Source organism: Loxodonta africana, chromosome 6 (genome assembly GCF_030014295.1).
Source record: "Loxodonta africana isolate mLoxAfr1 chromosome 6, mLoxAfr1.hap2, whole genome shotgun sequence".
Lineage (NCBI taxonomy): Eukaryota > Metazoa > Chordata > Mammalia > Proboscidea > Elephantidae > Loxodonta > Loxodonta africana.
This window is the reverse complement of record NC_087347.1, coordinates 73788301-73815080: the sequence shown is the minus strand read 5'-3', so window position 1 is coordinate 73815080 and position 26780 is coordinate 73788301. Positions and strand designations below refer to the sequence as shown.

The 26780-nt window shown below is 41.7% G+C and overlaps 1 protein-coding gene across 1 annotated transcript in view; it reads left to right on the top strand.

The window, feature by feature from the left end:
* RAPGEF4 (Rap guanine nucleotide exchange factor 4) overlaps positions 1 to 26780 on the top strand; it is a 153392-nt gene that overhangs the window by 42646 nt on the left and 83966 nt on the right. Inside the window, exons 3-6 of the mRNA XM_064286994.1 lie at positions 11669 to 11722; positions 12033 to 12139; positions 18134 to 18255; positions 19882 to 20065. Of these exons, the coding sequence (XP_064143064.1) occupies positions 11669 to 11722; positions 12033 to 12139; positions 18134 to 18255; positions 19882 to 20065 (467 nt within the window). The remainder of the gene's footprint in view (positions 1 to 11668; positions 11723 to 12032; positions 12140 to 18133; positions 18256 to 19881; positions 20066 to 26780) is intronic.

Sequence of the window (26780 nt, the reverse complement as noted above, 5' to 3'; positions counted from 1 at the left end):
TCTCTCCAGATGCCGAAGTAGTTGCTCTGTAACCTCAGTTCTCTGATAGGTTCAATAAACGCCATCGATCTTTTCTTGTTATAACGACAACTTCCAAGCTCTTTACATGCCAAAGCTGTAACTGAAAGTGTGGGAGCTACTTTCCAACTAGGAAAGACTCAAAAAGAAAAAAAGTAAGAGAGGAAAAGAAACCTTACAGACAGAAGCTGAAAAGTTCTGTAGATGATTTTTCCATTATTTAAGTGGTGGAAAAACTTACGCAGTTATTTAGGAGTGGTGAAATTTGTCTATGAGCCTGCTTTAGTCCTTATTTTAATTTCATCTGTTTCGCACCAGGGTGATGACACTACTGATAATTATTATAAAAATGAGACATAAATTTCCAAGGCCTTGGTTGTAGTATTCCAAAATACCAAAACAGGGAACACCACTGCTGAAAGTGTATCGTTTTCACACATACACACAAAGAAGGAATATGATCCTTCCCACTTTCTAGAGACTTCTTCATCTGAAATAAGAAAGGAGGAATTTAAAATCCCAGTACGTTGTAGCATTTATTTGTTGACTCATTTTTTATAACTAATGGCTTAACCCATAGAAGTTTTGTTTCCCCAACAACATCAAAAGCTCATTTAGACCAGGTACTTTATCGGAGTCTTCTACTTTAGCCTAGCACATTGCTCTGTACAAATAAGACTTCATTAAATACTTGAATCAAATTGGATGTGGACTTTGGTGACTTTTTATTGTGCTGAATTCCCAGAGCTTTGCCATGAGCTTTGTGTCCCAATCTAGCTTGTTATTCTTATCTCTTGGCTTAAAATGTTGCTCCTTGCAAAAGGCTTCTTCTGTGAGCAAATACTTGAGTAAAAAGAATTACCCCCTTTCAAAAGGGTCTGAATATGGTTTTTCACAAGGCCTATTACAGTGCCTTATGTTTCATTATAATCTACCGGGGAGTTATTGTGCAGCTTGTAATGGAGGCTAAATTCATATTTTTCATCACCTGATTAGTATTTCTGAATTGGCTCTGGTGCCAAAAGGAATATTTTTCTCTTACTGTTTCTCCTTTTCAGTAGTAATATAAACATAATAAGAAGCAGTAGAATGCTTCCCCTCTCCAGAAACAAACAAAAACCAATTATGGTCAATCCTGAGGGAAGTCTTCAGGGGAGAAAGCCAAGAAAAAGCGGGGAGAAAGCTGAATACCTCTGCCTTTATCTGTCTTCTCTGCCTAGCTTTTTAGGATCACATTATTTTTGCAGCCCAACTTAGATTCTTTCATGCTTCGGTTGGAAGGAAGAATTTTTATCCTCAACATATTATGATGTGTTGAAATGTATGAAATTTAATAGGAGAGGAGCTCATTCCTTTTAGGATTGATTTTGTGACATGTGTTTTCTGGCTATAGGTCAAAACATGGGGCAGGCCTAGGAAACAAACCAAGCAAGCATTGAATGAAGGTCCCACTCTATACCATCCCACTGTCCGCCTTCGGCTGTTGCAAGTGGTTAACACATTTGGCTACTAACCAACAGGTTGGAGGCTTGAGTATATGCAGAGGCACCTTGGGAGAAAGGCCAGGTGATCTACTTCTAAAAAATCAGCCATTGAAAACTCTGTGGTACTAAGTTCTACTCTGACAGACATGGGGTTGCCATGAGTTGGAGTCAACTTGATGGCAACAGATATTGGTTTTTGATATACCTGGTTTTTGGTGTACAGCCCAACAGGTAGAGTGCCTGGGAGGATATGGAAAGCAAGAGGATGAGAGGGTGGGGCGGGTAGATGTGGCAGCCCTGGCCCACTATAACCACCCAGCTGTGCTGGTCCTGCGCTTGTTTGCCCTCAGACCAATTCTTGGCCTTTCTGCAGTACATTGCAAGGGGGCTGACCTCTGCAGGCTGTTTCCCAGGCTCCCCTGTCCACTGGCTCTGGCTGTAGGGAGATTGGAGGTGTGAGGGTCTCACCTCCCTCTCTGCAGTGGGCAGACAGCATCTCTAGCAGTGCCCATACCTCTGCTGCTGTTCTAGCTCTAGCTGGGCAGGCCTGCCAGCATTCTAGCTTCCACCAGGAGACCTGTCCTGGGCTCCCGTAACGCTTCCTTTTCCCTCTGTCCCTCTACCTGAAGACTTCCTGCTTTTGCTAACATCTAGGTTGCCTCACAGTTACCTGTTTGTCTTCTCAGCAGTTGTACCACCTGTAAAATCACTTCCCAGCATTAAATTTTCTCTGCAGTTTCCATTTTCCCAGCTGGACATTAATACCCCTTCCCCTGGTATGTTTGTCTTAGCCTTGGTAGGTAGGACAGCTCCTCAGTGCCAGATGTTTTATTGTTACAGTATTGCTTTTAAAATTAATTGAAACTAAGCATGATGCATGCCACTAACATGTAGGCTCAGGATAGATCAGTATGAATATTTATTGCTGGAAATTCTTAAGATCGGGGTTGATACCAGAAGGGTTTACATACACTTTTCTCAATAACATTTTATCAAACAAAACACTCTTCCAAAGGTGAGCAGAGATGTCTCTAGAAGAAAAAGCACAGGTGGATTGGGGATGTACCTGCAGCATAGATGCTGGGGTGAGAGAGGGCTGGATTTAACTCCCAGCTCTTCAGTTACTAGCTGTGGGAACTAAGGCAAGTCCTTAAATGCCTTCAGCCTTAGTTTTCTCAGTAAAACAAGGGAGTAATAATAAAATAATGTGATAACAAGTATAAAGGAGCAGGTATGGATAACATGTCTAAAGATCCTGACAGAAAAGCCTTGGTTTTCTTGCTTTGATTCTCTCAGATCTCACCATGCTGCTTCTTTCCCTCATCTTTTTAATCCAATCATTTATACTACAAAATTCTTTTCCTTATTTCTCTATTGCACTGCTAAGGTGAAATTTTCAAAAGGAACTTTATGAAAACCAAAACCAAGAAAACCAAACCCATTACCTTCAAGTCAATTCCAACTCATAGGAACCCACAGGGAAATAAAAAAAGGAAATAAATAAGCAGAAACAAAAGCCATAGAGTAACACTCATAATGTCAAAACCAAAAACCTGTTGCCATTGACTCTATTCTGGCTCATATCAACCCTATAGAACAGAATAGAACTGCTCCATAGGGTTGCCAAAGCTGTAATCTTTACTGCATCAGGATTAGAGGAAGACTCACTAACAACCTTCAACATGCAGATGATACAATCTTGCTCCCTGAAAATGAAGAGGACTTGAAGCACTTACTGATGAAGATCAGAGTCTACAACCTTCAGTATGGATTACACCTCAACATAAGAAAACAGAAATCCTTGCAACTGGGTCAATAAACAACATCATGATAAACGGAGAAAATATTGAAGTTATTGAAGATTTCATTTTACTTGGATCCACAATCAATGCCCATGGAAGCAGCAGTCAAGAAATCAAAGGACATATTGCACTGGGCAAATCTGCTGCAAAAGACCTCTGTAAAGTCTTAAAAAGCAAACATGTCACTTTGAGGACTAAGGTGCGCCTGATCCAAGCCGTAGTATTTTCAATCACTTCATATGCATGTGGATTCTGGACAATGAATAAGGAAGACTGAAGAAGAATTGATACATTTAATTATGCTGTTGGTGAAGAATACTGAATATGCCATGGACTGCCAAAAAAGGAACAAATCTGTCTTGGAAGAAGTACAAGAAGAAGACTTCTTAGAAGCAAGGATGACGAAACTTTATCTCATGTACTTTGAACATGTTATCAGGAGGGACCAGTCCCTGAAGAAGGACATCATGCTTGGTAAAGCAGAGGGTCAGCAAAAAAGAGAAAGACCCTCAAGGAGATGGATTGACACAGTGGCTGCAAAAATGGGCTCAAACATAGCAACAATTATTAGGATGGCACAGGACACGGCAGTGTGCCTTTCTGTTGTACGTAGGGTCGCTATGAGTCAGAACCGACTCGACGACACCTAACAACAATCTTTACGGAAGCAGACTGCCACATCTTTCTCCCAGGTAACGGCTGGTGGGTTCAAACCACCAACCTTTAGGTTAGCAGCTGAGTGTTTAACCACTGTGCTACCAGGGCTCCTTTGCTTATAATGTAGGGTCCTTAAGTAGGCATTGGCCAGTGAATTTCCTTCCCAGGAACTCTATCTACCTGTTGCAGTGGTCTCTGCCTCACAACATAAGGCTTCCAGATACCAATGTACTTCTTAGAACATTGGAATCTTGCCTCACTGAATATAGTATCCCTTTCAAAGACAAATTCCTATTCTTTCAAAATAAAACTTTCCCTGTTTTCTCTCTGTTCCTTGGAGGTTTTACGTAAATAAGGGAACAATCCCCTTCTCAAAGTATCCGGTCATTGTGTTTCCCTTAAAACTGAAATGTTTGAGGCAGGGAAGGTTCTGAGAAGGCTGCCTTTCAGTAGATTAAACAGCCTTTTCGTTCTGGAATCGGCACTAGGATTATCTAACTAAAAGACAACCTTGTATACTTGTTCTTCATTTTAGAAGCTGTGAATCAAAGGAAAAATTCTGGTTGAAACTTGTTGCCTCCTCAGGCTTTTGTTATACTTTCTTTTCAGGGTTCCAATGAACCAAAAAAAGAGCTGCCCCAAAAGAAAAACTAACCTAGGGACCACATGTTAGTATTGTGAGAAAATATATCCATTCCTACAGAAACAAAAAGTGATGTCCTCAAATAAAATTTCACTGTGCCTACCGAAGAATAAATATCCACGAGTAGTTCTGGAAGACATGGGCATCTTCTTCACCTCCAGCTCAATCAGCCTGTCAAAGACCACTGCCAAGTGAAGTTGGCGTTTTGTAGAAAAGAAGGTTACCTTAGAAGCCAATCCTATATCCATCTACTTTAGACCACAGAGATTTGCACCTCTTTCCTCCAAGACAGGAAGAAGAAATGGTTTTCTACTACTGTTTTCGAGAATAACCAAAGGCTTTTACAATTTGGATATGTAACTAGTCACAGTTATGGACGTATCAACCAACCTGTCTAACGTGAGGAGGAGGGATATGTGATTACTGGGGACTCATAATCGGAAATAAGCCCTGTGCTTTACCTGCATGTTTCCAGGGCCTGGGGGCACATAATGGCTGGTCCTTTTGAACATGTTCCCAGGTGATCTGGCATCACAGAGTTCTCCCTTCTTATCTGAGGAGGTGGTATAAGCGCAGGTACTCAAGACAGCTCCTGTTCTCTCTCCCATCAACTGGTCCCCCACAGGGAGCCTGGTCTATTTCAGTGAGAAGTCAGTCTCTGTCTAAGGCTGCTATTGAATTGGACCCAATTTACATTCCTTGTTCTGAGCTGGTTGTAAACGGTATGCTGCTAAGACACTGTAATATTACTTGACAGCTGTGCTCTAGTGATTTCAAGAGGGAAAAAACTCTACCTGGTGCCAGCGAGGTGATAAAAATGTTTAAATAAGTTCAGTGACATTTTAGCCATTCTAAATAAATCGGTATCCTATTCACGATTTTTTTTAAAATGTAATATTCTTTTTATCCTTTTTCTGAATTCTGTTATAATATGAAAAGCATCAAACCACTCAAGTTTTTGCACTGATAAAAAGAAATATGTATGTTTATATGTGTATGTATGTATTTAGGCACATAAAATATTTCATTTTAACACTGATTTTTATTTTCTCCGTGTTGTCAGGTGCTGTAAAGATGGTTCCAACTCATAGCGACCCTGTGTACGATAGAACGAAACACTGCCTGGTTCTGCGCAATCCTCACAATTGTTGCAATGTTTGAGCCCATTGTTGCAGCTTCTGTGTCAGTCCATCTCCTTGAGGGACTTCTCTTTTTCACTGACGCTCTACCTTACCAAGCATGATGTCCTTCTCCAGGGCCTAGTCTCTGCTGATAACATGTCCAAAATATGTGAAACCTAGTCTTGCCATCCTTGCTTCCAAGGAGCATTCTGGCTGTACCTCTTCCAAGACAGACTTGTTGGTTCTTCTGGCAGTCCATGATGTATTCAGTATTCTTCACTAGCACCATAATTCAGAGGCGTCAGTTCTTCTTCGGTCTTCCTTATTCATTGTCCAGCTTTTGCATGCATATGAGGTGACTGAAAATATTATAGGCTGGGTCGGGTGCACCTTAGTCCTCAAAGTGACATCTTTGCTTTTTAAGATTTTATAGCGGTCTTTTGCAGCAAATTTGCCCAATGCAATACGTCCTTTGATTTCCTGACTGCTGCTTGCATGGGCATTGATTGTGGATCCAAGTAAAATGAAATCCTTGACAACTCCATTATTTTCTCTGTTTGTCATGATGTTGCTTATAAGTCCAGTTGTGAGGATTTTTTTTGTTGTTGTTGTACCTTAGATGAAGGTTTGCAAAACAAACTAGCTTCTCATTAAACAGTTAGTACACATACTGTTTTATGACATTGGTTAACAACCCCACGGCATGCCATCACTCTCCCTTCTTGATTTGGATTCCCTATTACCAGCTTTCCTGTCCCCTCCTGCCTTCTAGTCCTTGCCCCTGGGCTGGTGTGCACCTTTAGTCTTGTTTTGTTTCATGGGCCTGTCGAATCTTTGGCTAAAACTTGAACCTCAGGAGTGACTTCATTACTGAGCTAAAAGGGTGTGTGGGGGCCATACCCTCGGGGTTTCTCCAGTCTCTGTCAGGCCACTTAGTCTAGTCTTTTTTTTTGTGAGTTATAATTTTTTTTTTTTACTTTTTATTGTGCTTTATGTGAAAGTTTCAAAATCAAGTCAGTCTTTTACACAAAAGCTTATATACACCTTGCTATATACTCCCAGTTGCTCTCCCCCTAATGAGACAGCCCACTCCCTCCCTCCACTTTCTCTTTTCATGTCCATTCCGCTAGAATTTTATTCTGCATTTTTCTCCAGCTCTGTCCGGGACCCTCTACTGTTATCCCTGTCAGAGCAATCAGTGGTGGTAGCCGGGTACCATCTAGTTGTACTGGACTCATTCTGGTGGAAGCCGTGGGATTTTTGTTTTCTTTATGTTGAGGTGTAATCCATACTGAAGGCTGTAGTCTTTGATCTTCATCAGTAAGTGCTTCAAGCCCTCTTCACTGTCAGCAAGAAAGTTTGTGTCATCTGCATATCACAGGCTGTTAATGAGTTTACCACCAATCTTGGTGCCATAGTCTTTTTCATACAGTCAGAGTTCTCGGATTATTTGCTCAGCGTAGAGATTGAATAAGTATGGTGAAAGGATGCAACCCTGACACACACCTTTCCTGATTTAAAAAAAAAAAAAATCAAACCACGCAGTATCCCCTTGTTCTGTTTGAACAACTGCCTCTGGTTCTATGTACAGGTTCTTCATGAGCATGAGTAAGTGTTCTGGAATTCCCATTCTTCGCAGTGTTATTCATAATTTGCTATGATCTACACAGTCGAATGCCTTTGCATAGTCAATAAAACACAGGTAAACGTCTTTCTGGTATTCTCTGCTGCCAAGATCCATCTGACATCAGCAATGTTATCCCTGATTCCACATTCTCTTCTGAATCTGGCTTGAATTTCTACTAGTTCCCTGTCAATGTACTGCTGCATCCATTTTTTCATTATCTTCAGCAAAATTTTACTTGCTTGTGCAACTGCTCTGACACGGATCACAATAAAGGGTTCCATACGGAGAGGGAGAAAAATGTAGAACAAAATTCAAATTCACAAAAAAAGACGATACTTACTGGTCTGACAGAAACCGGAGGGACCCCCAAGACTATGCCCCCCAACACCCTGCTAACTCAGAACCGAAGGCACTCCTGAAGTCCACCTTTCAGCCAATTATTAGACAGGCCTATAAAACAAACAATAACTCACCTGAGGAACATGCTTCTTAGTTCAATCAAGTATAGGAGGCATAATGGGCAACACCTGCTCAAAAGCAACGACCAGAAGGGACGAAGAGATAGGAAACCTGGACAAATGGACATGGGGACTGGGATGTAAAGAGAAACAGGGGGAGTGCTGACACACTGCGGGGATTGCAACCAATGTGAACAATTTGCGTATAAATTTTTGAATGAAAAACCAATTTTCCCTGTAAACTTTCACCTAAAACACAATTTTAGAAAAAGTAAGACACTGATGCACAGAAAAAAAAAATTGTTTTTACTTGTGTATGATATTAATGATATTGTTTGATAATTTCTGCGTTGTCTTGGATCACTTTTCTTTGGAATGGGCACAAATATGGATCTCTTCCAGTTGGTTAGCCAGGTACCTGTCTTCCAAATGTCTTGGCATAAATGAGCGAGAACTTCCAGTGCTGCATCTGTTTGTTGAAACATCTCAATTGGTATTCCGTTAGTTCCTGGAGCCTTGTTTTTCACCATTCCCTTCAGTGCAGCTTAGACTTCTTCCTTCAGTTCTTGATCCTATGTTACCTCCTGAAACAGTTGAACATTGACCAAATTCTTCTTGGTACAATGACTCTGTGTATCCCTTCCAGCTTCTTTTGATTCTTCCTGTGTCATTCAATATTTTACCCATAGAATCCTTTAATAGTGCAGCTTGAGACTTGAATTTTTTCTTCAATTCTTTCAGCTTGAAAAATGCTTCCCTTTTCCGGCTTCTAGAATCTTGTGGTCCGTTCCTTCTTCAAAGCCAGCAACATTGGGCCGAGTCTTTCTTTCTGTTTCTGACTCTTCTGCCTCCCTCTGCATCATTTAAGGACCCTTTATGATTACATTTGCCACCCCCCCCAGATAATCCAGGATAATCTCCCTATCCTTAATCACATCTACAAAATCCCCTTTGCAACTTAACGTAACATATACTGTATTTTCAAAAATAGCACGCCCATGTACATAATGCACATGTGCATAGAATGCACAGAAATGATGAAGTTATGTTAAAAATTTCTGGCATAGCGCACCATGCATGTACCACACGTCTCATGACATTTCCAGAAGTGAACTTCAGCCTCACTCACCCTGATTCAAAAGTCCAAAATGTTATTTTTATGATATTTGTGTAATAAAGGTATAAGCCGTGATCAAGAAGTCATGGATTGAGTTTGGTAGTATCCCAGTAATTGGAAAATAAACAGTTGAAACAGCATTTATTTCTGTTAATTTAAGTCGATAATTAGATCTCTATCACTTTTGTGTTATCGGTGGAAACCTTGAACCTACTGAAGCCTGTCCCTAAATCACATGCTATCAATTGGAAGCATAAAGAAAGCAAACTAAGCCTGCACTGGCATAAATGGCATCTAGTAGCTATCAGTAGGAATCTCAATTCAGTCTGCATTGACATAATTATCACGGTCGTCTTCCAACTCTGGCTTTTAATTGGAGGAGTAAACAAAGCAAAACTGGTGCACGATCGCTCTTGACTCAACAGTTGAATGAGAAAACCTTATCAGATCATCCTAAGTGAAACCATTAGGCTATGGTAACTGAAAACACGAACCCCTTGCCATGCAGTCAATTCCGACTCATAGTGGCCCTATAGGACAGAGTAGAACTGCCCTGTAGGGTTTCCAAGGAGCTCCTGGTGGATTGGAACTGCCCACCTTTTGGTAAGCAGACATAGCTCTTAACCACTATGCCACCAGAGTTTCCATAGCTATATTAGGTCTGCGTATTTCATAGTCTAATTATGTCTTATTAGCACCAGTGTCTTTGATCAATGATCATCAGTCACCTTAGTCATATGCTTACGAGCACATAAAAAGACCCTTGCTTCTTGTACACCTCACCTTTGAATTTTGCAATCTCTTTACTAGATTTTTTTTTTTTTTACTAGAACCAGCCAGTTATTGATTATATTGTGCACATTTTTTCAGTTTATAAATCTAAGTCTTAGAACCATTTAGGATCATGGCAGGAATTAAACGTAAGTCCTACACCGCAGACTTCAAACTGAAAGACCTTGAGAGGGCAGACGAAACAAGCAAAAGAGCGGAAACGAGGGAGTTCGAGGTTGGAGAGTTGTCCAGTCGTGAATGAAGAAGGGAGAAAGAGGAGCTGGAGAAAATGAATTTGCGAAAACGCACCCACTGTGGGCCCAAAGCAAAAAGGCCTGAGTTGGAGAATGACTTGAAAAGGTGGATTATTTCTGAAAGGGAACAAAGTCAAGCTATCTCTACTGTCGCAATTCAGATCAAAGCAAAGCTTCTGGCAAATGAGAGGGGAATCCCGAATTTCAAGGCAGATTTTCCCTGGATTTCTAAATTCATGAAAAGAGATGCCCTTTCCGTGAGAATGAGAACCACTGATGATGATAATGATTGAAAAAACTAAAATGACCTATTTTAAGATGAAAACACAGTTTCTTCTGATGACTTGTTAATTTCAAAGATATTATCACAAATTATGTTTCAGTGTAAGATTTATGAAAGCAATAAAACATAAACAACATCTTTTTGTAGTTTTAGGCCTAGGATCATTTCTTACTTACTCATGTCTAGCTCTTCGTGCATTCATACTCTTTGGTTTCAATACGGCATTCCATTTGTAACATGAGCCAGTTCAGTTTGCCGCTGGTTGCTCTTGGTTTAGGAAAATAAAAAAAAACCTACCTTAAATGAAGTTTCCATGAGATCAGTTTTATCCTGGTAGCATTAAATCTTTGGACAGAAAAAAAAAATGAAATTGAAGTCAGCAACATGTAAAAAAATATTGATATAGCACACTTCTGAAAATAATCGTAGGGGATTGTGCAGTTTGCAAAAACATATGGTGTGCTCATTATTTACTTGAAAATGCAGTATTCATGGATTCTAGGGATTAGAATGTGCACGTCTTTGGGGGCTGTTATTCTGCCTATCACAGTCTCCTAAGAAACCTACCATCTTCTCTTACCTTCTGGACATGGCATAAACAGTGTTGTATTGGTTGTACCACCACCTATGACAGAATATTTCTTTGTCCTCCATTTGGAAATGCCATTACCAGATATTTTAGAGAAAAAGAGCTAAGGGGTTTCGGTAGGACCTGGGCCCTCAACTTAATAGCTGTGTGGCAAGTAACTTCTCTGGTATTCAACTCCTAATCTGGAGACTGTGTACAATGATGTGAGCTTTACATAGATCTGACAGTTACCCCCCAACCCCCCAGTATTCTGAAAACTGTATATATAAACTACTACAGTGTAAATGAAGAGAAGGTATACTTGCTGCCCGAGCCCATATTAGGAACTTATTTACTTAGAATCACCAAGAAGCGTCCTTTAAACATTAAAAATTTCTTTCTAAGAATACAAATTCTGGAAAAAAAGCTTAACTATGAGAGAGCAAACGAAATAGCTCATTGCCCACCTAAGTCAATTCTTTATCTCTATCCCCTGGGACAGGTCATTTTAATCTCCGTTCATGCTTATCTTGATTTGATTTTTTCTGCCTGATGTTTGTTATATTTTGAGTGGATATTTATTCCCTTCACATAAGCCTACAAACATCTAATCATTTCTATCAGTTTGGTTTTTTTCTTTTTTCATTTTATGATAATTTATATTTAAATTTTGGCAAATCGAATGGTCTAATTTTGCCCTTTGAATGCCCATGCATTCAAGTTCTTTAAGCAGATTTTACCTCTTTTTTTAAAATTCTATTTTGAGTTTTATAAAAATGGATGTTTCTTATTATCCCCCAGCCCATAATTTTCTTTAATGAATTTTTTGTTTAATTTTCTTTTGCTTTAACATTTTATTTTTCAGACACCTCTCATTGAACCTCACGTTCCTCTTCGTCCTGCTAACACCATTACCAAGGTAATGGGACGTAGGTGGGTTGACGAGTCATCAGAGCTAGCTTCTTAAGTAACTGCTGGAGGTGGTCCATGTGTCAGGGCATCACATCAGGAAGCCTCTGACACATGTTCTGGAGACAATAAAAATTCAGTGTGTCTCACTTCTCAGCATAAAACCATGTCATGTCACATGAGGGAATTATATCAATGTATGAGTTATGTTTTTCAGAGCCAAAGTCAGATTGAGAGGTGATTTAAGGATTCGTCTGGTTTGTTTTCGTCTGTTAACTCTCCTTTGTTCTCCTCCCCTCCTTCCACCTAATTAAATCCAGGTCCCTTCAGAGAAGATCCTCAGGGCTGGAAAAATTTTACGAAATGTCATCCTCTCTCGAGCACCTCACATGATTAGAGACAGAAAATACCACCTGAAGACATATAGGTATGTGTGCTAATTGTGAAGACTGTGGCCCACTCAGATTCATGGTTAGTGAAATTGGAACCACCTATGGCACAGCACCTTTTACAGTTCCTTCAGGTTCTGGAAGGTCTGAGCTTGTCTTGGATTCCTGTTGACTATAGGTGCTTAATTATCCATATTAGTCCCCGCAGTTACTCCTAATTTGCCTGGACATTGGTTTAATTGTGATGAACAAAGAGAAGAAAATTAAAGTTTTGTATTTCTGTTTGCTAGTATCTTTTAGAAAAACTACAGATTTAGATCAGATTCAGCTGACATTTACTGAGTTCTTATTATGCTTGAGGAGCCCTGGTGGCACAGTGGTTAAGAGCTCAGCTGCTAACCAAAAGGTCAGCAGTTGGAACCCACCAGCTGCTCCTTGGAAACCCTATGGGGCAGTTCTACTCTGTCCTGTGTGGTCATTATGAGTCGGAATCCACTCCACGGCAATGGTTTTGTGTTTTTTTTTTTTTTCGGTATTATGCTTGAAGCCTGTACCAGACCATGTTTGTAAGTTTTCTCATTTCATCCTCACCACAAATTTTTTTTTTTTTACAACCCTGGTAGGTAGTTGTATGGCCATTTTCCAGATGACAAAACTGAGATTCAGAGAGCTTAAATACTTTTTCTTGCCCAAGTCACAAGTCTAGTGAGTGGCAGAGCCAAGATTTAAACCAAGATTGGTTGATTCCCAAATTCAGTGATCTTTTCATTCAATCACTCATTCACTCCATAAATTTATTCAGTATTTGCCGTGTGTCAGGCAGTACTGTGTTCCAAGCCTTAAGGATACAACAGTGAACAAAATACGCAGAGTTCTTTATGAAGGACTTTCTAACGTAGGGTTGTACATAGTAATATAGCACGTATACAGTAAGACACAGAGCTCTGTATCTATATCTGTTTCGTACACACCTATATCATTCCTGTTGCCACTGAGCTGACTCTGACTCATAGTGACCCCCTGTGTGTCAGAGTAGAACTGTCCTCCATAGGGTTTTCCATGGCTGATATTTTCTGGAAGTCACCAGGCCTTTTGTCTGAGTCACTTCTGGGTGGACTTGAAGTTCCGACCTTTTGGTTAGCAGCCAAGTACATTAACAATTTGTACCACCCACTCAGGGACTCATCACGTAGAACAAGGATTTATCGTTAAGAAATGACGAAGACAAAGACAGGAGCTGTGTGTCTGGTTGAACCTTCTGGGATGGCTCAACCTTGGTGGGGTCCACTAAGGATACAATCCTAATTCTAAACTTTTGTTTTATCAATTCGGCAAGTTTCTAGGAACTGGAATGGCCAGCCTATGGCACGAAACCCTTCCTTCCCACTTCCTGCGCCAGTGATTCAGACGCAGTCCTCTTTAAGCAGTCAGGCCCACTCTCCCTTTTAGCCTAGACGTGACTTCAAAGCCCATTAGACTTGAGTCAAAACCTACTTTCCATCACTGTACTGGTAGTTGATTCACATGAAAAAAAAAGCTTAAGTCACAGTGAAAAGACAGAATACAAATGTCACATTTACCATGAAGGAGACCTGTAAAATGGCACCTGGTTTGCCCGGTAGCAAACCTTCCTAATTGTCAGAATATATGTGCCTCAAATTCCAGACTCTTTCCCAAGGACACAGTCCTGAGGACTGCAAAGTCTTCCTCTTTAGATCCCTTTACCTGCACTCCATGCAGACCAATGCCGTTGTGCTTGCATTTGTCGTGAATAAGTTACGAGAACAAAATTGACAGTTGATTTTTTACATTTTGATTGGTCCCTTCTTGATAGAATGTAGGAAGTGAGATGGGATTTGCGAAGCACCTTAGTTTTATCAGTCGCACCTTCCTAAGCCATCTCTTAGAGGTAGATTTTCCATCTAGCCCTTTTTATGTTGACATTTACTGGATTCTATTTAGGATGATTACATTTTGAAGTCTTGTCCTTCATCCCTGAAAGCTGATTCGTTTTGGAGCCTATCATCCCTACACACTGTTATAATATTAAGGATATCAGAGGTTTAAAAAGAAAAAAATCATGTGTCAGATGTCCCCAGAGAGAGTTTACCCACTTGAACCCATTACAGGAGTCTCAAAATCGCATATGGCTAAAGGACCTTCTTCTTTTAAAAAAAAATTTTTTTCCCTTAATTTAAGATGTGATTATGCTTTCCCAAGTGTTGACTTACATTAGGGAAAAAATATGTCATGTTTAGTGACAAATAATGGAAACTAGCAGTCAGAAACCATAATCTGACCATAGCTCTATAGCGCTACAATTTTAAACCCCTGAAATATAAGTGTTATGTCTATTCCACACCCTATGACACAAATTAATGATCTGTTGGTAATGACCTGTGGACTCAACTGGAAGCCAGAAGCTGTGACTTCTTTTTTCTGTGCTACAGTCTGAGTTTCTTGTCCCAGATCTTGTAATTCCCAGTTCCCTCCTCTCTTCTTCCTACTCCTCACCTTGTTATATCATTGCTACAGTGTTAGCAGGTGGCGGTCTCCCCAGGTGCAGGTCACTCCAATGATCACTATACTAGAGGTCTGCCATCTGTTCCAAAGTGGCTAGGGACCATTAGTGGAGAGGAAACCAGTGATTCCATTCACTACAGGTGGCACAACTATATGTATTATTCTATATTCTGACTGCAAGACTCTTACTTCCTGTATAGAGACCCAGATGCTCTGGGATCATCTTGATACCATCTGCTCTTTTTAGTAAAGGCAATTATTGAATTAAAAGTCAAATGAAATTGACTTTTCATACTTTTGCAAGACTCTTCCCGTTAATGAGATCTGAAATTAGAAGAGGAATATTTTGACAGGTCATATGTTTAGTTCAGAATGAAGAGTAATTAGGTGTCTCTGTGTGCACTGAAGCAGATATAGATCATAATAAGAGCAGTCCTGGGAATCTAAGGCCTTCCCAATATGTCCTCCCTGAGAAATATTGTGGGGTAAATCCAATTTAGCAAATCCCAGGAGCTCTGATAGTGGTGCAGTGGTTAAGAAAGAGCTCAGCTGCTAACCAAAATGTTGGCAGTAGAAATCCACCAACTGCTCCCTGGAAACCCTATGGGGCAGTTCTACCCTGTCCTATAGGGTCACCATGAGTTTTTAATAGAGAGCCTGGGTGGCGCAAGTGGTTTGCAGTCAGCCGCTAACCTAAAGGGTGGCAGTTCAAACCCACCCAGCAACTCAATGGAAGAAAAGCCTGGTGAACTTCTCCCATAAAGATTACAGCCAGGAAAACACTATGGAACCATTCTACTCTGTAACACATGGAATTGCCATGAGTCGGGCGCCAACTCGACAGCCTCTAACAACGACAGTATGTTAGAACTAGAAAAGGCCTTAAAGGTCACCTTTTCCTCCTCCTTTATTTTACAGATGAGGAAACTGAGAGCCAGCAGTTGAGGCAGCATGCCCAAAACCACACAGCTAATAGGTGGCAGTAGGTGCTGTATGTCAAGTCTCCTGGCAGTTCAAGACTCTTCTCACTGGTTACTTTTCAGTTACACCTGTATCTTTCTCCCCCAGGACCTCTTTATAGAAAGCTGGAATCTCAAGCCAGACTTCAAAAGTCGCACAGCACCAGAAGCCTCTGCCAGTTTAAACTAGAGAGATGCCCCCTGGGAGCAGCCCATGCCCCAGAGATGGGGCCGTCCTTAGCATGGGAACAGAGGCAAGCAGTGAGTCAGTCTCAGCTGCAGGCCACCAGCTGCTCTGTAATGCTCTGCCTTGCTGCATTGCCCCTTGGGATTCGTCCCTAGGACTCCAAGACTCATTTCCTCCGAGTCGTCATGCCACAAACACCTGCCCTTCTTTCTCACCCCACAAAAAGTTCCAGTATTTCCTAATGTGTGTGTGTGTATGTGATTATATATTTCCTAACTAATACATATAAGGAGCCCTGGTGGTGCAACAGTTAAGCACTCAGCTCAGGGGTGGATTAAAGTATGTGAGGGCCCCAAGCACCGATAACCTTGTGCTGCCCCTCCTCTGTTTACTCATGCTTTCCAACGGGATATGTAAGTGATATATATATTTATATATATACACATGTATATGTGTGTGTGTGCACTCATGTGTGTCTTAGCTATCCATGATGTAACTTCTTTTTAAATGCAACTATAATATTAGCGATTGAGGGCAAAAGTGGTCTATGCCATTGTAACGGAATGAGATAAACTGGATTATAAAATTTTAAGTGGATGCAGGGTTCTACGGTTTTTATGTGCCGCATTTTCTACAAAAAGACTATTCTGCCTATTCTACATCAAAGAAAATGAATCAGTGAACTTAGTTGTTTCAACAACAATCAATGTAAAATTCTATTGATCTGCCGCAGCAAAAAATAGATTTTTACCAATTTTGCTTTAAACGGTTCATACTTCAATTTTGGTGCTTGTTTTGTAATAGTTGCTATGATTATAAATGAACAAATGAAAAGATGTCATAAAAAAAGCTAGTGATCAGAAAACAAATATTACAACAAATTACTGTATTTTTTTTAGATAGATCTTTCATCTCTAAAATGCTGTAATTAAAAGCACTTCTTTCTATAATGGTTTCAAAACAATTAAGCTGCCAAACTATATCTACTTCCATACGTAGTGAGGATAATGGATCAAGTCTTTCTTGAATCACTATTGTGCACTTGCTTTTCCTTGTGTCCTCTGTGCTTGGCATCTATGGGTCTTTGCTTTGGACAACTGGTGCCCCTGTCTTGCTGGTGCCCTAAGCACATGCTTACCTCGCTTACCCTGGCTGTGCTGCTAACTGAAAGAAAGATTGCCTGTTCTAACCCACCCAGAAGCTCCATAGACCTGGCAATCTGCTTTCATCAAGATTACAGCCCAGGAAACCTTTTGGGGTAGTTCTGCTCTGTCACATGGGCTCGTTGTTAGTCAAAATCAACTTGATGGCAACTAACAACAGCAACATATATGTATGTATACAGCTTGCTCGTCCTTGCCAATTTACCACAGAGGGCATCTGAGAGATTAAAGTGTGAATCTACATAAAGCCAGAAAGCATTTGGAGCTCGTCAGATGACATGCTCTGTAGAAGTGGTAATGCTCATTACACAGAACTTTTTTCAAAGTGATTTGCATTGCTAATTGCTTGTTTCTCCCAACACCCCTCCGAGGAAGATCAGTAGTATTACTTGAAAATATAAACTGCTATATAATTTTGTACTTATACAGCACCTTTCATAGAGCACCTCTGAGTGCCTCACGAACATTAACTCATTCGTCTCGAGGCCCAGGTGGAGGAAGTCAGTAGTTTGCTTGTCTTCATTTCACATTGAGATTTTCTGAGACTGGCCCAAGATGAGAGGGTTTCTGGCCCTGCAATTAGCTTGTCAGATAATACTTCCCTTCTAGCAGCCCTTTGATCTCCCCAGTGTGGGAACTTGCAATGCTCTTTTATTTAGCCAGCCTTGCTTAAAAGATTCTCTCATGAGCCAGATGGTTTTCTTGGTTTTTATAAGCATTTGATGGGGCAGTGGTGGTTCTATGGTAGAATTCTTGCCTTCTGTGCAGGAGGCCTGGGTTCAATTCCTATCCAATGCACCTTATGCACAGCCGCCACCCGCCTGTCAGTGGAGGCTCCTGTCTTACCATGATGTGAACAGACTTCAACAGAACTTCCAGACTAAGACGGACGAGGGAAAAAGGCCTGTCACTCTACTTCCAAAAAGTCAGCCAATGAAAACCCTGTGGTTCACAGTGGTCTAATCTGTATGTAACCAACCATGAAGATGGCAGAGGCGCTGGGCAGCTCTCATGGGGTTGCTATGAGTTGGGGGTGGCAGGCAACTCTCTGGCAGCTAATAACAACATAAGAGTGTCAGAGCCTGAGGCTACTCTGCGTGTGGTGCTTTGTTTACAGCGAGACTAAGCTGTTGGGAGGTTCTATTGACAGCCATCTGCAAGGGTGTGATTTCCCATCCTCTCTGTCCCCCCTTTCCTTAGACAATGCTGTGTGGGAACTGAATTGGTGGACTGGATGATGCAGCAGACTCAGTGTGTTCACTCCCGGACCCAAGCTGTTGGCATGTGGCAAGTCCTGTTAGAAGATGGTGTTCTCAACCATGGTAAGATGAGCCACTGTCCCTGGAAAACCTTCAAGAAATGCTAAGTGTGTTTCCCTGGGTAAGTTCCTGCCCAAATGGGCAGCAAAGAATTATGATCTCTTTAGGGATCTGCAGAGCTAGCATCTTCATTTAGCAATACAAATGCAGCAAGTTGGTGCTATTGATTGCTGTGTTCCACCATTGTACCTTCCTAACTCAGGAGAATGTATGAAAGGAAAATGAAATTGCAACCGGAGTGCATCAGTTCCAATTATGTTTATTAGTTTGCATTCACGGTTCATTGATAGTGTGATTAGACTCTGAGCATCATAGCAATCCCCACGTAGGGCAGAATGAAGAGCAATGAAACGTGTGGCTGGGCTGATGGCATGAAAGTCAGTAATGAATTCAGAAGCTGCCTTTTAACAGTGGCCTCATCTGGAAGAGCCAATTTGTGTACTCACAGGATGACCACATTTAAAATCAGGAATGCAGTCTGCAATTGCAGCCCATGATAGCTGCAGGGCCTTTAATTGAGCAGAGTAGCTATTCGGGACTGGCAGTAACTGTGGCCGAACTGCTCATGCCGGTTGTTTAAAGACCTTTTTTTCCAAACTGACAAGATATTAAAATCATCCGTTTAATCCACCAACACCTGGGACCCTAAGGCCGCTTTTGGCTGGTGTTTCTCATACTTTGATGTGCACACAAATCACTCCTGGCTGTTGTTAAAATGCAGAACTCTGAGCCAGCTGGCCTGGGATGGGCCCCCGAGATTCTGCCTTTCCAACAAGCTTCCAGATGATGCTGATGCTGCTATCCCGGGAGCCACACTTGGACAAAACAGCAAGGGCCCGCCACTTCTCTGTAGTTTTTCATGCTCCATCCTGAAATGGGGCTAAAGGCTTTAAGATGTATGGATGAGGGATTCTGAACTGGGTTCGTGGTCTTTGTCCTACCAAGCTCTAGATCTTGCTGGGACAAGAGAGAAAAACATTTCTTTTTCTCTCTCTCTCTGTTTCTTACTTGCTTGCTTGCTTTTTTATCAGAACTGGAAAATTTCCTTAAGATTCTTCCAGAAGGGTGTGACCTAGAAGCTTGGTCTAGCCAGCTTTGTTAAAACAATTTTATTCTAACTTTTCTCTAAAAAGTCCAGGCAGAAATGTTTTAAGCAGTACCTATAGAAAGAAAAGCATGAATTTGGATCTTGCCAAAGCCAATGCTTAGTTTTAAAGTCCGTACTTCCAAAAACCATTTTGGAGCATGATCCGGCAGTTGGTTTTTTCCTGTTGTGGCCATATGTCCCACATACTAGAAAATGTCACCACGGTGATTCTTGCTAGTCAAAGTGCTCGTCTGGGGAAAGTTGGCAGGTCCCCATGAGGGAGGCCTACAGAGGCCCAGGAGCAGGGTGTGTCAGAGAGCTGGGTGTGCATGACGGCACCAGGAGGACATGGCTTCCAGCTGCTCAGCCTGGGCAGGCGGAGAGGCAAGGGTGGGTGACGAGCCTCACGCCTTGCTGCCATTTGGCTGTCTTGCCTGACACCGTCCGTTTGCTCTGGTAAACGGGGTCCCTTGTGCCGGCAGCAGCCTGTGGCTGTAAGACAGAGGTGCAACGGCCAACACTGGCCTCCATGTTTCCCTTAGTGGACCAGGAGCACCATTTCCAAGACAAATATTTATTTTATCGATTCCTGGATGACGAGCACGAGGATGCCCCTTTGCCTACTGAGGAGGAGAAGAAGGAGTGTGATGAGGAACTCCAGGACACCATGCTGCTGCTGTCGCAGATGGGCCCCGACGCCCACATGAGGATGATCCTCCGCAAACCGTGAGTAAGAGCCAGTCACTCACCCCTGCAGCTTGTCGGACCAGCAGGTGCGCAGGCACACCTGGGCGGAGGGAAGCAAGGCTGGTTTCAAAGTGCTGGCCTTCCCATGGGGTCAAAGGAGAAATACTGAAGTCATTGACACAGTGGTGTTTGCCTCTTTTTTATTCTATTTTTGAGCCAGAGAACTCCATTTCCCTTTTGCATGAGTTATAGCTATCAAGATTTTCAGGGCTTGGCTCAGAGTATCAAAACTGAATCTTCATATGAAATGACCTTTGGTCAATGGCGAACAGAAATTGCTGTGTTTCTGTGACAAACTGTGGCCGCCCCTTTCTTCCTCATGCAATAAGACAGGGTTCATTAGAACTGTAGTCTTCCTGCCTGTGCTTTTGTTCATTTGTGCATTCATTCACTTGCTTGTTCATTCATTCATTCAGTACATCCTTTTCACCCTATTCTGAGGCTTCTGCTCTTCAGCTTAAAGACGCGTTCTTACAACAGCACCAGTACAGTACTCCAGTAACCTTTTCAAGGCTTCCATTCAGTCATCCGGGCGGCCTCTCCTTCCATCCCACGCTGAAACCCATCTTACCTTCAGCAGCCGCCCTCCAGCTGAAGTTGACGACTCTGACGTGTTTAATCAGATGAATTCAAAAAGAATGGGCAGGCAGTGTCCGGGTTACGAATGAGATCCGTACCTGTGTCTTTAAGTCGAATTCGTAGGTACGTCAGAAGGTGCATACGGCTCTTATTTAGCCTTACATGAACTTCAGTGCAAGAAAAGGCTCGAAGCCTTTTCAATGATTTAAAAGCTGCACGTGCAGCAAGTGAAAGCGATTGTGCTGAAGAATCTGTTGTGAGTAGGTGTTAGTTCAGTCATGTCAGAGTGAGGGCAAATTTACATAACATTAAAGTCAAGTATGAGGTGTGAGCTGTCCATAAGTTAGATGTTCGTAACCTGGGGACTGCCCGCACCGAGCCCATGTTATATGCAGAGCACTCTGCTAATTTCTAATTGCTGTGATGCCTACAAAGAAGCACAGGACACGGTCCCAACCCCAACAAGGGATGTCTTGGCACAGGAGTCCAAAACCACACAGGCTTATGTTATTTGGCTGGAAATGAAATCGCTCTCCACCCGGCAACCAGTGCCTGCCAGCTTCATCCGGGGGCTCTGAGTCACTAACTTGTCTACCCTCTGTGATCAGTGGGTCTCAACAAAAGTGTTAAACTTCACATTTCTTGTGTGTCCACTGGTTAATTTCTGAGAGTGATGTATCCAAAAGATCAACTTCCCCAGTGTCTGCCCCTCAGCCTAATACACAATAGCCTCTCTGAGTGTACCCTATTTCCTTTCCCCAGGATTCTTTCCGTTTTACTAGCCCTCACTCAGTGCTGCAAAGGCTTTTCAACATATTTCATTTTTGTCACACCATGTTCCCTTTGTCAACACTTTCACTTGGCTCTTAATGTATACCCAGGCTTTTCCTCATCCCAATTGGTACCATCATCTTTCATGGTTTTTAGCTCTTTTAGCTTCAGAACACTTCAAAAAAAAAAAAAAAAATTGACAGAAAAATCCAAAATATCAAACAGAAAAGCCGGGACTTCTATGACTAAAGCAGGAGTGGAGTCCAAGGAACCTGCCTAGATAATTTAGCCTCCTGTCCTGAAAAGGGAGCCCTGGTGGCACAGTGGTTAAGAGCTATGGCTGCTAACCAAAAGATTGGCAGTTCAAATCTATCCGCCGCTCCCTGGAAACCCTATGGGGCAGTTCTACTGTGTCCTATAGGGTCGCTCTGAGTCAGAATCAACTTGATGCCCATGGGATTTTTTGGTCCTGAAAAGGAGCCTTGGTGGCTCAGTGATTAAGCACTTGGCTGCTGCTCGAAAGATCAGTGGCTAGAGCCCACCAGCCACTCCTCTGGAGAAAGATGTGGCAATCTGCTTCTGTAAAGATTTATAGCCTTGGAAAACCTATGGGGCGACTCTACTCTGTCCTATAGGATCACTATGAGTCGAAATCAACTCAGTGGTAACAGGTTTGGTTATTTTATATTTACTTTTTGGTTTTTTGTCCTGACGAATCATAGGTGTGGGGCTGAAGGGACACAGAAGAATTGTAGGGCTTGGGGAACTCAGTTTAAACAACAGCATTCTAGACCACACTTTCTTTCCTGTACCTCTGCTTCACCTTCCTCATTTCCACACCTCTGTATCCCATTGTCCATCCTTTGTAAGTCATTGTTTCCGGGGTCCATCCCCTACCTGCCAACCTCCTTGATGCTGCCTTTGTTCAAGCCAACATGACGCAGTGGTCCTGAGTCAAGAGTAGGACAGCCCCCTCAGGGGCATTTGGAAGTTGTGGGGTGTTTTGGTTGTCACAGCACAGGAGGGGGCACACTGCTGACATTCACTGGGCAGTGGCTAGAACCAACAGATGCTAAACATTCTGCAGTGCCTAAAAACCCCAGAAAAGAAAGAGCTGTCCTGAAAACAATGCCCCTGTTGAGAAACATCATGTAAACTGTGAGTTTCTTAAGATCAATATCTCACTTTACTTCTTTCATTCATTTATTCCTTAACCATATTTATTGAGCACCTACTTTGTTCAAGATACTATGTTAGGCGCTAAGGCTGCAGCATTGAACAAGGTGAGTGTTCCTCCTTCCTGGCGCTTCCTGGCACTCACAAAGGAGACAGACCTTCCAGTATTATTGATGCAAGTGACAGTCTACTCACAGCTTTGATGCGTGCTACAAAGTAAAATGTAGCGTGTGTCAATGGAATATGACGTGAGAATGGGTGCTAACTTGGTGTGGGAGTTAACAAAGGCCATAGCCTTAGCTCTGAGCCTTATGTCGAGTGTTGCTGTTTTTGGTTGCCATAGAGTCAATTCCAATTCATGGCAACCCTGTGTGGGTCAGAGTAGAACTGTGCTCCATATGGTTTTCAATGGCTGATATATCTATTTTTAATTGTGCTTTAGTTGAAAGTTTACAGAGCAGGTTAGTTTCTCATTAAACAATGAATACACACATTTTGTGACATTCATTGCCAACCTCATGACATGTCAACACTCTCCCCTTCTCCACCTTGGGTTCCCCATTTCCATTTATCCCTGTCCCTTCCTGCTCTCTTATCCTTGCCCCTGGGCTGGTGTGCTCGTTTAATCTCGTATATATGGTCAAACTATGTGTGTTATTGTTTGTTTTATAGGCTTGTCTAATCTTTGGCTGAAGGGTGAACCTTAGGAGTGACTTCAGTAGAGAATTAAAAGGGTGTCTGGGGCCATACTCTCGGAGTTTCTCTAGTCTCTGTCAGACCAGTAAGTCTGGTCTGCTTTTTTTGTGAGTTTGAATTTTGTTCTACATTTTTCTCCAGCTCTGCCCGGGACCCTCTGTTGTAATCCCTGTCAGAGCAGTCAGTGATGGTAGCTGGGCACCATCTAGTTGTGCTGGACTCAGTCTGATAGAGGCTGTGGTAGTTGTGGTTCATTAGTCCTTTGGACTAATCTTTCTCTTGTGTCTTTGGTTTTCCTCATTCCCCCTTGCTCAAGGCGGAGTGGGACCAGTAGATGTATCTTAGATGGCCACTCACAAGACCCCAGAAGCTACTCACCAAAATAGGACATAGAACTTTTTCTTTATAACCTGTGTTATGTCAGTGGCTGTTATTTTGGAAGTAGATTGTCAGGACTTCCTCCCAAGACACCTCTGGGCAAGTAGGCCCACAATAAACTTTGCTGAGTAAGTGAGTAAATGAGTATACAGTCCCAGCTAATGTTCATTACCTCAATTCTTAGTTGCTTTAAGAGAAGCAGAAATGCCACCCAATTCACAAATATTTTTGAGCATCTACCAAAAGCATTTTTAAAAAAGTAATAAAATTATTTTTGCCTTTGGGGAGTTTATAGTCCAATGGGAGAGACATTCCCAATTTAGATTCAGATGCAGCAAACGTTTATTGAGTGCCTGCTGTGTGCTAGGCACCACGCTAGGTACTTCATGTTAATTGATGCAGCCTTCACTGGAGATTTGAGAGCTGGGTTTCATGAGTTACCCTTAGACATGAGAGCCTGTGCCTCCTTTTTCTTCCATACAGCATTGACTTGAGTGGCCCTTGACAGCCCAAAAGTTCTTCAGAGAAGTTACATGCTAAAACTTGGACTCTTTCAGTCTATCGCCGCCAATAAAATAAATACAGGCTGCATGAGTATTCCAAGATAACCTTATCTTGGGTGCCCCTGGGATTTTCCTATCTTCCCAAGTTTTATCAAACTTGGTAGACATTGGAATTGAGCTGGCTGTTCTAGTTTTGACTCAGAACTTTAAGGTTTTCTTTCTGTTGGAATGATAGCACTAAGAGATGGGAAAACAAAAAGTAAGAAATCTAATTTTAGACTTTCAAACTCTACACACCCATGAACACACACACACCTCTTTTTTTTTTTTTTTTTGATCCCCTAATAATCTTCAAGACCTCTGGCGGAGCAGTGGTTAAGAGCTCGGCTTCTAACCAAAAGGTCAACAGTTCGAATCCACCAGCCACTCCTTGGAAACCCTATGGGACAGTTCTACTCTGTCCTGTAGGGTCGCTATGAGTCAGAATTGACTCAACAGCAATGGCTTTTTTTTCTTTTAATAATCTTTGGGGCTTCTGACTGTATTATATTTATGTAAAAAGAAAACAAGTTTAGTTCATCAAGAATTTCCAATATCACTGCTCTCTTTGAAGAGACCCAGCTGAGCACCTTGCCCATAGAAATAAGGGCATGTTCAAAGGTCCTAGAAATGTCGACTTTTTATTACCCAAACTGCCAAGGCATAGAGAAAACGTGGAGGCCTGAGATGCATTGGCTCCATATCGACCTGGGCAGGACTCCTCCATTTCTTAACCCAGCACAGCTGCATTTTATAATAGTCACCACTGCCAGAGAGGTTGCAGAACTCTGATAATTACTGGGAAAGAAATAACACAATATTCTTTGATGAGAAGATTACTTTGAGAATTTGATTGTATAATGAAGATGTTGCTTTGAAAGGTACTTCCTATTGTTCTGAATCTGAGACTCTCTAGCAAAAAAAAAAAAGTGTCACTTGTTTTGACAGGCTACTTAGAAAAATTCTCTGTTTATTACATTAACTGCGGCATTTTAACTGTCAAACTATGAAAGAATGTTCTGTAGTTTAAAAAACAGAATAGAGCTTCGGGGGAAATTTTTTGGCACACTCTTGTTGCTATTGGTATTGAAAAAAAAAACATACATTCTAAATGTGAAATTAGCTTTTTATATGGTGGCAGACAGAGTGACTCACAATGCCCGTCCTGGTTTCGCAGGTGCAGACCTGGATGGCATTTGGGGGCAAGTGGTATAGAATAGTGACAGTTTGACAGTGCTGTTGTCGCAGCTCTGAGACAGGGCCATCAAGCTTAAATTGAGCTCTGGGAGCTTATTGTTTTGATTTTCCTTTGTTTATAAGTCTAAAAATAAAAGGTTACCCTACGGCAAATAGATATAATAGAGACTGTTACCAGTAGAATGTGCATTTTGGCTATCTTTGAGCAAGTACTTTGGTTGGGGGTGGGGGAGGCGTGGCAAAAAAGATGTGGAGTGACCAGGTAAGCAGACTGTTATGTAAACTTGAGCTGGATAAAAAGAGGCTTCAAGAAGACAAAGAAGGCTCTTGCCATATAAGCCTTCCAACCCCCTCTTTGAAGTAAAGGAAGACATAATGCCTTACTGTTTAGAATGGTTTATGAGGGACCAGCCCAAAGTTGGGCAGGAAATGAAGTAGGTGGTACTTCCCAAATCTACTTTGAGGTCTTTAATTCTGAAATTCCCTAAAAGCCTAGAAGCTTTTGAGAAAACAAGAGATATGTCAGCTGGGCCTGAGCAGAGGAAAAAAAAAAACATGCAAATAATTCAAGAAAATTGTTGGCAGATCCAGGAGTCTTCCAAATGGGTTGGAGACTAAGAAACTTAATTTATTTCATGGAATATTTATATTACATGAAAATATTAATATTTTCTGACATACTGTATGGAGCATAAGTTTGAATGGAAACAATTCAAGATGGATCAAATAACATGAGAAAATACCGATGTGGTCGGGGTAGGGATTTAGTTGGCTCTCTAATCTGAGAGTGTCCATGCAGAGGCAGAGTGAAGACACCCCTCGATACTGGTCCAGGAGCCCTGGATAGTGTAAACCATTAAGTGCTTAACTATTAACCAAAAGGTTGGCAGTTCAAACTCATCCAGAGGCCCCTCAGAAGAAATGCCTGGTAATCTGTTTCCAAAAGGTGGGAGCTGCGAAAACCCTATGGAATGCAGTTCTATTCTTACACACATGGGGTCACCATGAGTCAGAGTTAATTCCACAGCAACTGGTTTGTTTTTGGTGCTGGTCCACACACCTGCTCTAGATGGCACTTGAGGAGCTATGTAATTTTTCTTAATGAGAAGAACCAGTTTTAATCCAGTCTTTATTTGTCCGAGTTGTTTTTGAAGGTGTGAAATTTGAAATCCTGATAACTATAAGGGAATCGCATTTTAGCAAGCCTGAAATCAGTTGACTTGGGGCTTTGTTTTTTGTTGGGATATGCCCGAAATCATTCAAAGTTAAAAAGTCCATTCTTGGATGCAAATCAGAAGAGTAGCATGACCAAAAGAACATTATCTTTATTAAATAAGAAATTCACTGTGAACCCT